General features: G+C 32.6%; 1 protein-coding gene across 1 annotated transcript; it reads left to right on the forward strand.

The window, feature by feature from the left end:
- The first annotated feature begins 7,516 nt into the window (after positions 1–7,516).
- On the forward strand, positions 7,517–9,079 carry LOC139887688 (uncharacterized). The gene is made up of 6 exons (XM_071870755.1): positions 7,517–7,642; positions 7,842–8,109; positions 8,202–8,298; positions 8,385–8,515; positions 8,639–8,675; positions 8,980–9,079. Exons 1-6 carry the CDS (start codon positions 7,517–7,519, stop codon positions 9,077–9,079), a joined length of 759 nt encoding a protein of 252 aa, XP_071726856.1.
- Positions 9,080–18,333: the final 9,254 nt, after the last annotated feature.

Below are 18,333 nucleotides of genomic sequence, written 5' to 3' on the forward strand. Positions count from 1 at the left end.
GGTCTATTAACACATTGAAATGATTGTTATGATAAACCTATGAACTCACCAACCTTTTGGTTGACACTTTTAAGCATGTTTATTCTCAGGTATGAAAGAAGTCTTCCGCTGTGCATTTGCTCATATTACTTGGAGTCATTCCTGCATATTTAGGACAGTACCTCGCAATGGGACCAAATGTTGATGACTTCGTCCAGGTGGATTAGGACGGGTCGTTTCAATAGTCATATGTATTTTTACTACAAATTACATTAGGTGAGTTTCATTAATCCCTTTTTTAAATGCTTTTGCAATATATATTTTTGGGACTGAGAATACATGCGCTTTTTATAAATGTTTTACGAAATAGACACAAGTAATTGAAACTACATTCTATGGTTGAATTATCGAAATTGAATATGCCCTTTTTATTAAGTCTGGTAATCTAAGAATTAGGGAACAGACACCCTAATTGACGCGAACTCTAAAGATAGATCTATCGGGCCCAACAAGCCCCATCCAAAGTACCGGATGCTTTAGTACTTCGAAATTAATATCATGTCCGAAGGAGGATCCCGGAATGATGGGGATATTCTTATATTCATTTTGTGAATGTCGGTTACCAGGTGATCAATCCATATGAATGATATTTTTGTCTCTATGCATGGGACGTATGTTTATGAGAAATTGAAATACGAAATCTTGTGGTTTATTAAGATATTGAAATGATTGTTATGATAAACTAATGAACTCACCAACCTTTTGGTTGACACTTTAAAGCATGTTTATTCTCAGGTATGAAAGATAGCTTCCGTTGGCAATTGCTCATTTTAAAGATATTATTTGGAGTCATTCATGACATATTTCAAAAGACGTTGCATTCGAGTCGTCGAATTCATCAAGATTATTTTTTAGTCAATTATAGTTGAATATATTATGAAATGATTTGCATGTCATCAATTTTCGATATAAAGCAAGTTTGTCTTTTAAAAAACGAATGCAATGTTTGTAAAATGTATCATATAGAGGTCAAGTACCTCGCGATGTAACCAACTATTGTGAATCGTTTGTAATCGATATGGACTTTGTCCGAATGGATTAGGACGGGTCCTTTCAATCTTCAACCATACTGCCTCTTTAGTAGCTTGAGTAGCTGCTACATATTCTACCTCTGTTGTTGACGTCGCCACAACTGACTGCAGTTTTGAAACCCAGCTTACTATTCCACCACAAAGTGTGAAAACATATGCAGTGGTAGATTTACTTTTATCGATATCACCTGCATAATCTGAATCAACATACCCTTTGACAATAAATTTCGGTTCCCCATAACATAATGCAACATCTAAGGTTCCCTTGATGTATTTAAGGATCCTCTTTACCGCATTCCAATGCTCTTTACCAGGATTCGCCATGTACCGACTAACTACTCTCACTGCATGTGCAATGTCTGGTCTTGTACATATCATTGCGAACATTAAACTTCCCACTGCTGATGCATATGGTAAGCGAGACATCTCCTTCCTCTCGTATTCACTGCTAGGACACATAACGGAGGATAACTTGAGATTAGTAGGAAGTGGGGTTGAGATTGGCTTACTATCTTGCATATTGAAACGTTCCAAGATTTTACTCAAATAATTCTTTTGAGAAAGCCAAATCTTCCTATTATCTCTGTCTTGGTGAATTTGCATCCCTAGAATCTTGTTTGCGGCACCCAAGTCTTTCATTTCAAACTTCCTAGCCAATTGAGCCTTCAGCTTATTAATACGATCTTTGTTGGGGCCTGCAACCAACATGTCGTCTACATATAACAGCAAAATGACAAAATCATTGTCCCCAAACCTCTTGAAATATGCACAAGGGTCTGCATAAAGTCTGTTATATTCAAGGCTCATTATGAAAGAATCAAATCTCTTGTACCAACATCTCGGCGCCTGTTTGAGACCATACAGAGATTTCTTTAACCTGCAAACCAAGTTCTTTTTTTCTTGTAGTTCAAAACCTTCTGGTTGAAGCATATAAATTTCTTCTTCAAGATTTCCATGAAGAAATGCAGTTTTCACATCTAGCTGCTCTAGATGCAAATCAAATGTAGCACACATCGCTATAACTACTCGAATTGTTGTAAGTCGAACCACAGGAGAAAATATTTCATTAAAGTCCGTACCTTCTTTCTGAGCATATCCTTTAACCACCAGTCTTGCACGATATCGCTCCACTTGATCATCGCCATTTCGCTTGATCTTATACACCCATTTATTTCCAATAGGTTTTCTACCTTTCGGCAATGGCACAAGTTCCCATGTTTTATTTTTATGAAGAGCTTCAATTTCTTCCTGCATAGCTTGTCATCCACTGAGATGCATCTAAATGATTCAGTGCCTCGTGAAGAGTTGTTGGCTCTCCTTCCTCTGTTAGAAGATAATATGCAACATTGCTTTCCATAATATAATCTGAGTGCCACCCTGGACGTTTCCTTTCTCGATTAGAAATACGAGTCGCTGGAGCTTCATCAACGAATACTTGATTTTCATCATGCTCTGGTACTGCTTCAGAAGAATCTTTATAAAATTCATTTATAACCTGTATTGGTGTAGTTTCTTTTGAAGTGCTAACATCTTTAAGATCTTTGTCTTCCGTAAAGACAACATCTCTGCTGATGACTACTTTGTGGGCAGTGGGGTCCCACAAGCGATACCCCTTAACTCCATCAGCATACCCCAAGAACAAACACTTTCTGGACTTCGGATCCAACTTTGTTGTTTCTTGAGAATTGTACATTGCGTACACAAGACTTTCAAATACATGAAGGTCAGAATAATTAACTGGTTTTCCAGTCCACATTTCCATCGACGATTTCAACTCAATTGCAGTTGATGGTGACCAATTTATCACATAACAGGCAGTACTTACTGCTTCTGCCCAGAATGATTTTCCCAAGCTTGCAGTTGCCAACATCGCCCTTGTTCTATCTAACAAGGTTCTGTTCATCCGCTCTGCCACTCCGTTTTGTTGAGGAGTGTATGTTGTTGCGAACTGCCTTTTGATACCTTCTTGTTTTGCAGAACTTATCAAATTCATCACCAGTGTATTCTCCTCCATTATCTGTCCTGAAATACTTGATCTTTTTACCAGATTCAAGTTCAACCCGCGCTTTGTAAACTTTGAAAACTTCAAACACATCTGCCTTCCTCTTGATTGGGTACACCCAACATCTCCTAGTGTAATCATCAATAAATGATACAAAATATTTTGCTCCTCCTAGGGATTGAACTGGTGCTTGCCACACATCAGAGTGAACCAATTCCAGAACCAATTTACTTCTAGAATTTGATGTGTTAAACTTCAGGCGATGCTGCTTGCTGATTACACAATGCTCACAGAAAGGTAGCGATACCTTTGTAAGACCAGGAATAAGATTTCTTTCAACAAGAATCTTCATACCTTGCTCAGACATGTGTCTAAGCTTTTGATTCCATGTCATAGCAACTTTATCACTTGAACTATTCGAAGCAACATATGCTTCCGATTCCTGTACCGTCTCGCCTTTCAGAATGTATAAATTAGCACCCACCTTTTCTCCTTTCATAAGTACAACCACGCCTTTCTTGATTATCATGATCTTCTCATGTATCACCATCTTACAACCAAGATCATCCAATTATCCTAAAGATAATAAGTTCTTCTTCAAACCCTCCACGTGTCGCACACCTTGAATAGTACGAACTGTACCATCATGCATCTTCAAAACGATATCTCCAATTCCAATGATCTTTAGTTCATGATCATTGCAACTGTATACAGATCCTCCTGAGATACGTTCATATTGTTTGAACCATTCTCTTCTAGGGGTCATGTGAAAAGTAGCTCCCGAGTCAAATAACCAGACATCAATAAATGTCTTTCTGCCTTCATTTGCTACCACTGCCTCACTAACCAAAGTAGTCCCATCATCTGAAGTGCTTGCAATATTTCCTTAAGGATTTGAGTTATTTAAACTCCGACAATCCTTCTTCAGGTGACCTTTCTTGCCACAATTGTAGCATGTATAGGTCTTCTTCTTTTTAGACTTTGGTTTACCATGATTGTGACTCCCACTTGGGCCACGTTCCGTTGATCTCCCTCCTGACACCAATAAGGCCTCCACTTGTCGTGAACCGGCCTGTTTGTCCTCCTTGTTATTGCGCCGATTTTCTTCTTCTAGAATAGCAGCCGTAACTTCATCATAGACTAGATACTCCGAGAGAACATTATTGGTTAAGTTAATAATGAGTTGATCATACGAATCAGGTAGACTTTGAAGTAAAAGTTCAGCACGTTCTTTTGGCTCTATATTGCAACTTAATGAAGCAAGTTGAGAAAATAGAGTATTCAAAGAATTAATGTGCTCATTAACTGAAGTAGATTCATTCATGCGTAGCGCATAAAGTTTCCTCGTAAGGAATATCTTGTTGTGGAGTGATTTGGTCTCGTACAATTTTACGAGGTGATCCCAAATCTCTTTCGCCGTCTTCTTTTCTTCTATGCTAGACAAAACGCCATCTGCTAGTACCAGATGAAGATTTGCGATAGCCTTGCCGTCCATCTCTTCCCATTTTTCATCAGTCAACTCGAATGGCCGTTGACTGATGGCCGCTAAACACTTATCCTTTCTCAGGATAGCTTTTATCTTTAGTTTCCATAACGAGAAGTTACTCCCATTGAACTTTTCGATTTCAAATTTCGTAGACATTGCTATAATTACAATCTTCTTTTCGACAATACTATTTTTCTGAGAAATAGTTCCCGGGAACTTTTATCGAGTGAAAATAATCTTACTTATTTTCTGATGTGAAAGTCCACCAGTGTGGAAACCACAGAGCATACGATAAGTAGATTAATACACACTAGATATTAGAACCTTAGCTCTTGATAGCACTTGTTAAGAAAAGCGACACCGAATTATAGCAAACCGCTAGTAATAATTAAAATAACGACAATGATAGAGACACCGAGATTTAACGTGAAAAACCCCAATAGGATAAAAACCACGGGCAAGGAAAGAAAATGTTTCACTAATAAGAATAATAGGAATTACACTTCTCTCTAATTTCAAGGATAAACACTAATCTTTATATCTCTTGTAATTAGCAGACACACTCACAAACTCTCTATATTGCTTTTAGTACATGAAAGAAAGAATTATTAATTTTGGGATACCATTAAGAGCTTGAGTTGAGCTCTTATTTATAGTACACGATGATGGGGAAATTGTAAATAATCAGTATGCAAAATGGTTGGTGAATTTGCAAATTCAAACTTGTCTTTTCAAAATTATAGGCTACCAAACATTCAATTCCCATGTGAGTATTGACTCACCTACTACATTATTCAACATTCATTAAAGAAACTCTTATCCTTATCTTATACAGTATTATATATGTTATTATTACTCCATATTAGTTATATTTATATTTATTATATTCTTCCTATATGACCTTCTAACAGCAGCTACCCAATAAGTAATCGTTGGTGATAGTAGGTGAAAGGAGTCGGTGCAAGCAAAGAACGTTGATGAAAGTGAAATCATGGGAAATAGTCCATAGGAATGTGGTCTCTCTATATATTAAAGTAAACACACTGAGTGACAAATCCCCTTAAAAATAAATCCTACCAATCCAATCTTTTAATCACCTCTTATCCTAGCCATCCATTTAAAATTCCTCCCTTAATCACGTGACACCTTAATCACGTGACAATCATGAAGAGGTAATCAGACAAAATTAGCCTTCAAAACTAAAAAAAAAGGTACGCGGTTTAGCCCTAAAATTAGGCATCGATCCATTCACTATCAGATTCAAGCAACTCATCAATTCATCTTCAATCGACGGTTCCACCACCAACACCACCCGCTCCATCGATTACATATGTTTTCTTCCGATTAATTTCTCCTTCGTTACTACCATGGAGTTCACCGCGACGGTGGCGATGGTGAAGAGGTGAGCAACAATGGTGGGGCTCTGTTTGGCGACTAAAACAAACACAAGCTAAGGTAAAATTGAGTCTATGTTTTACATTTTTTTTGTATTATTGTTCTTAGGGTTTTATATATCCGATTTATGCTCAACTGATGAAACCTTATAATTTGATTGTTGAGCATCATCCCTGGTATTGCATAATCGTAATTGTTACTGTTTAAACTTACTTTATGACATTCCTTTTTTGGATTATTTTTTTACAGGTTTTCAATTGCTTCAACATCCCTTTCGATGTTGCAGGGCTTTCTTTTTGGTTTTTAGGGGTCAATTAAAAAAAACCTCATTTGACTTATCAATAGTTTTTTGTGTTTTCTACCAGATTCATTTCATCAATCCACATGTTAACGATAAAATCATCTCCGATCTTTTTTTACCATTTGATAAACCTACATTCAAGATTATAATACAAATCGTTGTTCAGGTAACCTCCTTCGAATTATGTGTTTTGCAATTAATGATCCACCTATCGTTTGTTCGTAGTAATCGATATAGCTATAACATAAACATCGACTTAATGAACAAAATCAAAACAACAACATCAACAATTAAAATCCGTCGATCTGAAAAATAGAGTGGTTAGGTCTTATTAGGGATATCTTCATTCCGATCTATGATTAATGGATCAATAAGTCGTATGCTCGGGTTTAGTGTCAATCTATCAATCCTTTACTTTCTAATAGTCCAATAATTAAATTACGATTGATGTTTATCGATCCATTGTCGTGTCATTGGTTTTATTAATGGGTTGTGTGATGATTGACCAAGCAGGTAATCCATTTTCGTTACATTGGTTTGTATCTTTTTTTTTTCTTTTTTTTTTTTGCATTCTACTAAAATTGTATTCAACTGTCCATCTTACTGTTCAATGATAGTGCTAGGTCGTTAATTGAAGATCACCAAATTCGAAGAACACTATAAACTAAAAATCAAGGATCCTAACCCTTAAAAAAAAGGAATTGCTGATCAATATTTAGCCAGGTACGACTATTTGCCATATATTGTGTTATCATTTTTTGTTTATTTTGGTCATCGACGTCGAGTATTGTTATGCATTAGAGTTTTGTTCATAACTTTCAAAATTAGTTGATCATCGCATTTCCTTTAATCTTAGAATATAAGTTTGACTTTTAAAATTCTGTTTTGAGTTACACCATTTATTGCATACATCTAACAGCTCATCATACGTTATGTTGACTATTTTAATTTAGGAAATTATATACGGTTTTTAAATTATATTCTCTGTCATTCTTACAATTAAGGAAAATCAATTTTGATCCAAAAATAACGAAAACAGCTTCCCAAAACTTAAGCAAATTAAAAAAAATTCCTCAATCAACATTTATGGATTACATATCTTCAAAACAATTTACCCATAATTTTAGCACAATACTTCTAATCAACTGTCTATTTAAAGTGTGATCATTGGACATTTCATTCATCTTCATCAAAAAACACATTAACCGGTTAAGCATCAAGAACTACCTTTATGTCAGAAATCGAGGTTTTTACTCCTCTCAATGAAATCAGAAAAAGGTAATGATGACTACAATGTCAAAGTGAAGGTGCATTTTGTATGGAAGAAGTACTGGGTCAACAATCCAACTACTGTAGCATCACTCGAGATGGTTTTGGTCGACCAACAGGTATGATCCTTGGATTCTAACAACTAAACTTCATCCAATATGACAATTGATTAAATGATCTAATACATAGATGTTTTGTGCATTTAGGTGAATACAAATATCATATTAAGTGTTTCATTTATATCATTTTCAATTATTTCATGTATGTCTTTCCAGTATTTAAAACACCTAAATATATGAGCAATGTCAATGTATGTAGGGTAATAAGATTAGGGCGTGCATGGAGAAAGATGTAGTACGTTACTATGAACCAACTTTCAAAGAAGGGAGATTTTTGATTCTGAGTAAGTTCGTGGTTGGAGATGTTAATGATCATACAAAGTTCATTGCTAATAGGATGAAGCTGTTCATTTACAATAGCAGTATAGTAAAAAAATGTCCATATTTTGAAATTGAAACTCATCTTTTTCGACTGGTGACATACGGTCAAGTTACTGAAAGGCTCCTGAAAGTGGATGAAGTTTTTGGTTAGTTACTCTAAATCCAACACAGAGTATTCTTATTGAATAATCCTTTTCATTAACTTTCGATATATATTATTAATTATTCTCAAAAACAGATGTTGTGGGAAGGGTTGTTAACGTTAGTAAGTATCGAAACATAAGGGACAAGAATGGTGTTAGGAAGAAGTTGGAGTTTCAATTGCTTGGTCATAGGTAACCATAACAACTGTTTTACACATTGATATTTTTCTTCAAGTTAATAACATTCTAATAATACTTTGTTTCGAAATAATATGTAGCGGGGAGCTTATTAGATGTGCATTGTGGGGCGAACATGGTAATCGTTTGCTAGAAATGGCTAAGATGCATCAAGTGAATGGAGTGGCCATTGTAGCTCTCATTCACATTTGTTTGCTGAGGAATTGGGATGGTATATTTTTCACAATCCATTTCATCACCATAAATGACAATCGAAATTATGAATTAAAATTATAATTACAATAAAGGTTAGTTGTTCTATTTTTTTTATTTTTGTATGATTTACATGTTTTAGGGTTCTATTGTAAATGGATGAATGTTTATGATAAAAAGTATTTTAGGGGTCGTTGTTTATGTATACAATTTTAGGGTTCGTTGCTCATCTATACAATCACCGATTATTCGTTTTACAATTTCCTAATTCACTACTCATCGATAAATCTGGCGTAATCTGATATCCAATTATGAGTTCTTATCAAATGTTCCCATCTGATTTCATCTGTACTAAAGGTTTTATTGTGTTACACATGTATTTATGTATTACAATCTGAATTTGTGTCCCATCTTATTTGTGTCATGGAAATCAGATGCTTGATTCGCTGAATGTTGATAATATACTTGTGTTGTTTTGCTTAGGTTAACTAAAGCTGTAGAAGGTTTCACTTACAAGGGTTTTGATTCAAGATGTGTTGGTTTGGCATTCTGGTTCATTAGCTTTGAACAACGCTGCCTGTAGATAAAGAGGTACAAAATAAGATATGAATCAATTTATGACTCATGAAGTTGATGAAGCTCTTGCATCTTTTATAGACATTCTGGTATGTGCAGTGCAATCTGACTTTATGAACAACGGGTACAATTGTTGATTTTAACATTTCTTGCCAAGCTATTAGTATTTTCCTTTATGTGTTTCCGTTAGTAAAGTTGATTCTTGAAAAATTGAGGGTTTGATAATTTTTGACACTGAAATTAGTAGGCCTACTTTGACATTTTAGATTTCTATGGGGCCTCCTAGAAACATACAGTACTTTTTACACTTGAAACTGGAAGACGTGAATCATGTAATCTAAAAAGCTGCCCATTCTATAACTGATATCTGTACTTATGTGTAAAAATCGGAACTTTATTTTTTGAAAGCTAAGCAATTGGCTAACTGATATATGTATTTATGTGTAAAAATCGGAACTTTATTTTTTGAAGGCTGAGCAATTGGCTAACTGATATTTTTGTATGTGCAAAAAGATGATTTTTTTTTGTAGGCTGGGCCTAAGATTTTCCAGGAAATAAATGGTTTTGGTAATTTGAAATGAACAATGTTGGGCATAAGCAACGTAGCTTTTTTTTAATAATCTCTTTTATATCATATGATAGTGTATGAGATCACAGTTCTCAAGTTTTTAAAACCATACTCTCTTCAGGCTTTGCCAATGACTGTGCGCTGGAACCAGTTGCTTATGCATTCTTCACTAAAGCATTCGTTTTATATGAGGTAATCACGGTACCTGCTGATGCTGCTACCATGTTGGTTTGGGACAAAAGTGCTTTTATTTTTTATGGGTCAAACTTGGTAAATGTAGTTGTAGTTGTACATACACTTGTACATACACTGCAATTGCAATTCAACATGCAATCTTGATGGTAATATGGATTAATAGATAAAATAGAATGTTTTTTTTTAGTTAACTGGTAGATAAAAATAAATACTAAAAAAAATAAAAAATAAGATTTTTATTAGTGTTTACCCCCGATGTCAATGAATAATTTATTTTAATTAGTATTTCATCTCTTAATTGCTTTTAAGACCGGAACCATCATCCAACGATGGCCATCATATTTGTAATTGATGTGAGGTCTGCCGATCGGTATCAAGATGGACTAACTAAAGTTTTTTTTTTTTTTTTTTTTTTTTGCAGATGTTTTAGTGAAAAAGATTTTGCTTCGTTTTGCTCCATTTTCGCTTCTCATACTTAAGGTAAGATAAATGCTGTTATTCAGTTGTTTTTATTTTTTATTTTTTTTAGAACAGCAAGCTGTTATTGAGTTCTATTGGGTCATACTTGGTCAATGTTGCTGCCATAATCATATTGTGACTCAAAGTTGGTTATTGTTACGATCATTTGGGTTGCTGATGCTGCTACCATGTTGGTTTGGGACAAAAGTGCTTTTATTTTTTATGGGTCAAACTTGGTCAACGTAGCTGCAGTTGTACATACACTGCAATTGCAATTCAACATGCAGTCTTGATGGTAAAATGGATTAATAGATAAAATAGAATGTTTTTTTTAGTTAACGGGTAGATAAAAGTAAATACTAAAAAAAATAAAAAATAAGATTTTTATTAGTGTTTACCCCCGATGTCAATGAATAATTTATTTTAATTAGTATTTCATCTCTTAATTGCTTTTAAGACCGGAACCATCATCCAACGATGGCCATCATATTTGTAATTGATGTGAGGTCTGCCGATCGGTATCAAGATGGACTAACTAAAGTTTTTTTTTTTTTTTTTTTTTTTTTTGCAGATGTTTTAGTGAAAAAGATTTTGCTTCTTTTTGCTCCATTTTCACTTCTCATGCTTAAGGTAAGATAAAAAAAAATGATAGTCATTAATTAATGTTGATCAGTTAGTAATTCATTTATCAAGTATGTGAATGGGTTGTGTTCTTGGCTACAGTTGGTTGGTGAATCACTTAAACAGCATTTGCCACTCCAAGAAGTTTGTGAATGGATAGTAGTTTACTGAAAAATAGAGCCGAACATGAGACATGGTCATTTGATCTAAATTGAGTCATCCATAATTTATATTCCTATATTTTAGCTTTTTATGAATTCGGAACACTGTTATAGGATTCAGTCCATGTTAATTATAAAATCTTTGATATTTTGTACAACGAATTACAGTAATGTTTGATGATTTTGTCCCAAAATTGTGGCTATACTTGCATGATATTATATGGGTTGTATTTCTTAATGGAGTTAATAAAAGCAGTATCGATAGCGGTATGTATTCATTGTATTAGAAGATTGATTACTTCTTTTGTTATCAATATATATATATATATATATATATATATATATATATATATATATATATATAGTAGAATAGTAGATATTCATATAACAAGATTTTATGCAGACCATCATTTATTTTGTTATCATACTTTATTTTCACCCCTCTTATATTTACTTTGCAGGAAGTTGTCCAAAAACTAATCAAAAATGTCCTTCACAGCCTTTAAGCTCCGTTGGGAGATTAACTTCTTATGTTTCAGTTTTAACTATCACAAATAGTAAGTATTATACTGTAATGATCTGTATAGGGCCTGTAAACATATTAAGTTACAATTTTATCGAATACAAGGAAGACTATCATTGTGTAAATATCCTAAATTGGTATATGTGGTAAGACACAACCAGTAATGGCTTAACTTTGTTTATTTATATAATTCTTTATATCACCACATATGAAAAACAAAAATTCAAGGATCAACGTACTTTGACCTTCGAGGTAATAAAACTAGATTTTATAAACATTATTTTGTATTCTAACCTTTTTAAAGTATCATATATAAATCAGAACTAAACACCTTAATAAATTTTGACAACACCTTTACGATATTTACAATAATTTTTTTTGAACCGTAATATCGCCGAACTTAATTATATAACCCATTACCATTCTTGAAGCTACACAACTATTTAATATTATGTATGTCTTATATTTAGATTTGAGTCACTAAGAAACATGTATTTAAACTTCAATGACATGTCAACTGCAGGTTCCCAAATTAATCAGTTTAACAGTCAAATTAAGTACGAGGAATCTAGCTCTACTCCTCAACCTAAGCGTATGCAGGTACAAAAGACTCTACGTGCTAGAATATGCAAAAGATTAAAAGGTGCAAAACAGAATATCCTGGGATGGATCTTGCTGGAACTGTTATTGGGATTGAATTAGAGATCCTACTGTATGAACAAGTGCCTTGCTACTGTATGAACAGACCTGTTACAGGAGTTTACCAAATATTTTGCCTGTTCCTGGAGCAACACAATCGAATCAGTACGCTGATTCCAGTAAAAATTTGAAATGTCCCGTTCATATTGATTATAAACGTTCCATATTAATTGATTTCGTTGCGAGGTTTTGACCTCTATATGAGACGTTTTTCAAAGACTGCATTCATTTTTAAAACAACCATAACCTTTATTTTATCAATAAAGGTTTCAAAAGCATTACGTAGATTATCAAATAATGATAATCTAAAATATACTGTTTACACATGACCATTACATAATGGTTTACAATAGAAATATATTACATCGACATATGTTTCTTGAATGCAGTTTTTACACAATATCATACAAACATGGACTCCAAATCTTGTCCTTATTTTAGTATGCAACAGCGGAAGCTCTTAGTATTCACCTGAGAATAAACATGCTTTAAACGTCAATAAAAATGTTGGTGAGTTATAGGTTTAACCTATATATATATCAAATCGTAACAATAGACCACAAGATTTCATATTTCAATACACATCCCATACATAGAGATAAAAATCATTCATATGGTGAACACCTGGTAACCGACATTAACAAGATGCATATTTAAGAATATCCCCATCATTCCGGGACACCCTTCAGATATGATATAAATTTCGAAGTACTAAAGCATCTGGTACTTTGGATGGGGTTTGTTAGGCCCAATAGATCTATCTTTAGGATTCGCGTCAATTAGGGTGTCTGTTCCCTAATTCTTAGATTACAGACTTGATAAAAAGGGGCATATTCGATTTCGATAATTCAACTATAGAATGTAGTTTCACGTACTTGTGTCTATTTTGTAAATCATTTATAAAACCTGCATGTATTCTCATCCCAAAAATATTAGATTTTAAAAGTGGGACTATAACTCACTTTCACAGATTTTTTACTTCGTCGGGAAGTAAGACTTGGCCACTGGTCGATTCACGAACCTATAACAAATATGTACATATATATCAAAGTATATTCAAAATATATTTACAACACTTTTAATACATTTTGATGTTTTAAGTTTATTAAGTCAGCTGTCCTCGTTAGCAACCTACAACTAGTTGTCCAACGTTAGATGTACAGAAAAAAATTGATATATATTATCTTGAATCAATCCACGACCCAGTGTATACACGTCTCAGGCTAGATCACAACTCAAAGTATATATATTTTTGGAATCAACCTCAACCCTGTATAGCTAACTCCCACATTACTGCATATAGAGTGTCTATGGTTGTTCCAAATAATATATACACATGGGTCGATATGATATGTCAAAACATTTGCATACGTGTCTATGGTATTCCAAGATTACATAATATATTAGAATACATGTATAATACAATATAAGTTAGCTAGGATATGATTAATATAGATTTGTTACCAATTTTCACGTTGCTACAACAAGAAAAATTATCCAATCTTGTTTTACCCATAACTTCTTCATTTTAAATCCGTTTTGAGTGAATCAAATTGCTATGGTTTCATATTGAACTCTATTTTATGAATCTAAACAGAAAAAGTATAGGTTTATAGTCGCAAATATAAATTACAAGTCATTTTTATAAAGGTAGTCATTTCAGTCGAAAGAACGACGTTTAGATGACCATTTTAGAAAACATACTTCCACTTTGAGTTTAACCATGATTTTTGAATATAGTTTCATGTTCATAAGAAAAATCATTTTCCCAGAAGAACAACTTTTAAATTAAAGTTTATCATAGTTTTTAATTAACTAACCCAAAACAGCCCGCGGTGTTACTACGACGGCGTATGTCCGGTTTTGCAGTGTTCTTCGTGTTTCCAGGTTTTAAATTATTAAGTTAGCATATCATATAGATATATAACATGTGTTTAGTTTATTTTAAAATTCAAGTTAGAAGGATTAACTTTTGTTTGTGAACAAGTTTAGAATTAACTAAACTATGTTCTAGTGATTACAAGTTTAAACCTTCGAATAAGATAGCTTTATATGTATGAATCGAATGATGTTATGAACATCATTACTACCTCAAGTTTTCTGGATAAAGCTACTGGAAATGAGTAAAATGGATCTAGCTTCAAAGGATCCTTGGATGGCTTGAAAGTTCTTGAAGCAGAATCATGACACGAAAACAAGTTCAAGTAAGATTTCCACTCGAAATAAGATTGTTATAGTTATAGAAATTGAATCAAAGTTTGAATATGAGTATTACCTTGTATTAGAAAGATATATTACTGTAAATAATAAAGATTTCTTGAGGTTGGATGATCACTCTACAAGATTGGAAGTAAGCTAGCAAACTTGGAAGTATTCTTGATTTTATAAAACTAGAACTTGTAGAATTTATGAAGAACACTTAGAACTTGAAGATAGAACTTGAGAGAGATTAATTAGATGAAGAAAATTGAAGAATGAAAGTGTTTGTAGGTGTTTTTGGTCGTTGGTATATGGATTAGATATAAAGGATGTGTAATTTTGTTTACATGTAAATAAGTCATGAATGATTACTCATATTTTTGTAATTTTATGAGATATTTCATGCTAGTTGCCAAATGATGGTTCCCACATGTGTTAGATGACTCACATGGGCTGCTAAGAGCTGACCATTGGAGTGTATATACCAATAGTACATACATCTAAAAGTTGTGTATTGTACGAGTACGAATACGGGAGTATACGAGTAGAATTGTTGATGAAACTGAACGAGGATGTAATTGTAAGCATTTTTGTTAAGTAGAAGTATTTTGATAAGTGTCTTGAAGTCTTTCAAAAGTGTATGAATACATATTAAAACACTACATGTATATACATTTTAACTGAGTCGTTAAGTCATCGTTAGTCGTTACATGTAAATGTTGATTTGAAACCTTTAAGTTAACGATCTTGTTAAATGTTGTTAACCCATTGTTTATTAAATCAAATGATATGTTAAATTATTACATTATCATGATATCATAATGTATTAATATATCTTAATATGATATATATACATTAAATGTCGTTACAACGATAATCGTTACATATATGTCTCGTTTCAAAATCATTAAGTTAGTAGTCTTGTTTTTACATATGTAGTTCATTGTTAATATACTTAATGATATGTTTACTTATCATAATATCATGTTAACTATATATATATCCATATATATGTCATCATATAGTTTTTACAAGTTTTAACGTTTGTGAATCACCGGTCAACTTGGATGGTCAAATGTCTATATGAAACCTATTTCAATTAATCAAGTCTTAACAAGTTTGATTGCTTAACATGTTGGAAACACTTAATCATGTAAATAACAATTTCATTTAATATATATATATATATATATATATATATATAAACATGGAAAAGTTCGGGTCACTACAAAATTGTAATTCTCACATTCACAAAAGTAACTAACCTGTTGGTACAATTAGACCGTCGCATGCTGGGAAGGTAGTTTCAAATTTACTAAATCTTCATAAATATTAAAATGAACATTATTTCTTTACAAACACTCTTATAGCCTCGCGAATTCGTGGGTCCTCCACTAGTTATATGAATGAGGAGAAGGAATTACTAAAATTATCAAAATAGCCTTGTATATAAATGTGAAGTGATTAAGAAGGACGAATTGAATTGAACAGTAGCTAAGATTTTAAGTTTTAGAATATAAGGTTAAAATCATTAGTAACCAATCTATATCCTTGTATAAAATAAAAAAGAGTTAAATTTAGCTTAGTTGTTATTAGAGGAGTATTAATAGGGATTATTGACATTTGGAAATTACACATGTCAACACAGCTAAATTTAAGCTAAAAATAATAATGATAATTAAAATAATCAAACCACGTTAAATGATAATAAAGAAAATTAATTAACCAAATTAATTACTTCGTAGCTAAAATATAGAAAAAGAAAACAGATATCTTTGACCTACTGCTTTTCTAAAAGACATATTCTGGTCCTTTTTTACCAATTCTCTATAACTCAAACGAAACTCCAAAATCACGATGCCAATAAAACGAGTAATTCAAATTTAGTAATTAAATTGCTTAATATCATCAGGAACAATCGTTTAAGTAGGCATCAATAAACTTATCTCGAGAGACCGTATTTCGCAAGGAACGATAATATTATTCTCATTATCAAACAAAGAAAGATTGAAAGAAATTAGGGTAGTTAATACGATGGTTTAGTCAATATTAAAATTTTGATTTAACGATTTGAAGATAAGAATTATTATTGAATGCAACAAATACTCCGTAGTGAATTGAGTTGCAGGTCAATATTGGATGGAAATAGAGAAAGATGATAACTTTGTTAATTTATTCAATAATACCCCTTAACTAATATCTATATTATAGTTTAATCCCTCAATCTAATAGTAAGTCAACAATTACTTAAACTCTACAAATCATACAAAAGTCAACTATTCGAATCATACATATTAAGTCAATACATTCCCATTTATAATAGAGTTCATAAATAACTTTTTTCGGATTAATGAATGAAGCAGAGACATTCAAGCTTTAAATGATAAATTTATAAGTTGATATTGATATACGTGTAAAAAAAATTTGTTCCTTTTCTTTTACTACATTAAAGTTTTGATGATGACAAAACTTCAGTTTATAAATATAAAAATTCACAATAATTTTATTCTCTAATGTTATAAAATATTCAGTAACCATCAGTTTACATAATTTAATGTAAAACACTCATGAAAAAAAAAATCTATTATAATTACTATGCTACTCCGTATAAGAGAAATACAAAATATAGTTTACGAGTATCAATACTAATTTCTTACATTTTTAAAAAAATTCCTTTGCAATTAGTTGCATCAATTCAGCTCTTTGTAGACTATAAAATCAAGATTTATATTCATTTATATTTATAGATTGACTGATTTGATGCTGTTATTGAGCAGTCGTACAACGCACTGTTAGACGATAGTTTAGAGTTAGGCCCAAGTCCAATTGTGGACTTGGGTCCGTTAGGGTTTCCTAGAGTTACCTTCTGTCATTATAAATAACGCACCAATAATACAGTAATATTCAGGGGTTTATATTATTTAACATGGTATCAGATAGGTACGATCCTGGTTGATCTGTCTCATTCTAAATTTCTATATTTTGGTCGATCACCACCTCCCTTCGATCATGTAACGACCCGTCCTAATCCATCTGGATGAAGTCTTCAACAGTTGGTCCCATTGCGAGGTTCTGACCTCTATATGCCATGAACGACTCCATGTAATATGAGCAAATGCACAGCGGAAGATTTCTTTCATACCTGAGAATAAACATGCTTTCAAGTGTCAACCAAAAGGTTGGTGAGTTCATAGGTTTATCATAACAATCATTTCAATATATTAATAGACCACAAGATTTTCGTTTATAAATATATGTACACTCGCAAGTGTATAAAAGTACTCTATAAGTTGTAGGCACCCGGTAATAAGCCTTAACGTTCATGTTTTACCCTCTGAAGTACACCAGATCAGGTGTGTTTAAAATAACCTCGAAGTACTAAAGCATCCCATAGTCAGGACGGGGTTTGTCAGGCCCAATAGATCTATCTTTAGGATTCGCGCCTACCGTACATAGACAAGTAGTTTAATGTTACCAAGCTAAGGGTATATTTCTGGTTTAAACCCACGTAGAATTAGTTTTAGTACTTGTGCCTATTTCGTAAAACATTTATAAAAACAGCGCATGTATTCTCAGTCCCAAAAATATATATAAAAGGGAGCAAATGAAACTCACAATACTGTATTTTGTAGTAAAAATACATATGACGACATTGAACAATGCAGGGTTGGCCTCGGATTCACGAACCTATATCATTTATATATATATTAACACACATAATTGTAGTCGAACAAATTTATATATATATATATATATATATATATATATATATATATATATATATATATATATATATATATATATATATATATATATATATATATATATATATATAT

This window comes from Rutidosis leptorrhynchoides, chromosome 2 (genome assembly GCF_046630445.1).
Source record: "Rutidosis leptorrhynchoides isolate AG116_Rl617_1_P2 chromosome 2, CSIRO_AGI_Rlap_v1, whole genome shotgun sequence".
Classification (NCBI taxonomy): Eukaryota; Viridiplantae; Streptophyta; class Magnoliopsida; order Asterales; family Asteraceae; genus Rutidosis; species Rutidosis leptorrhynchoides.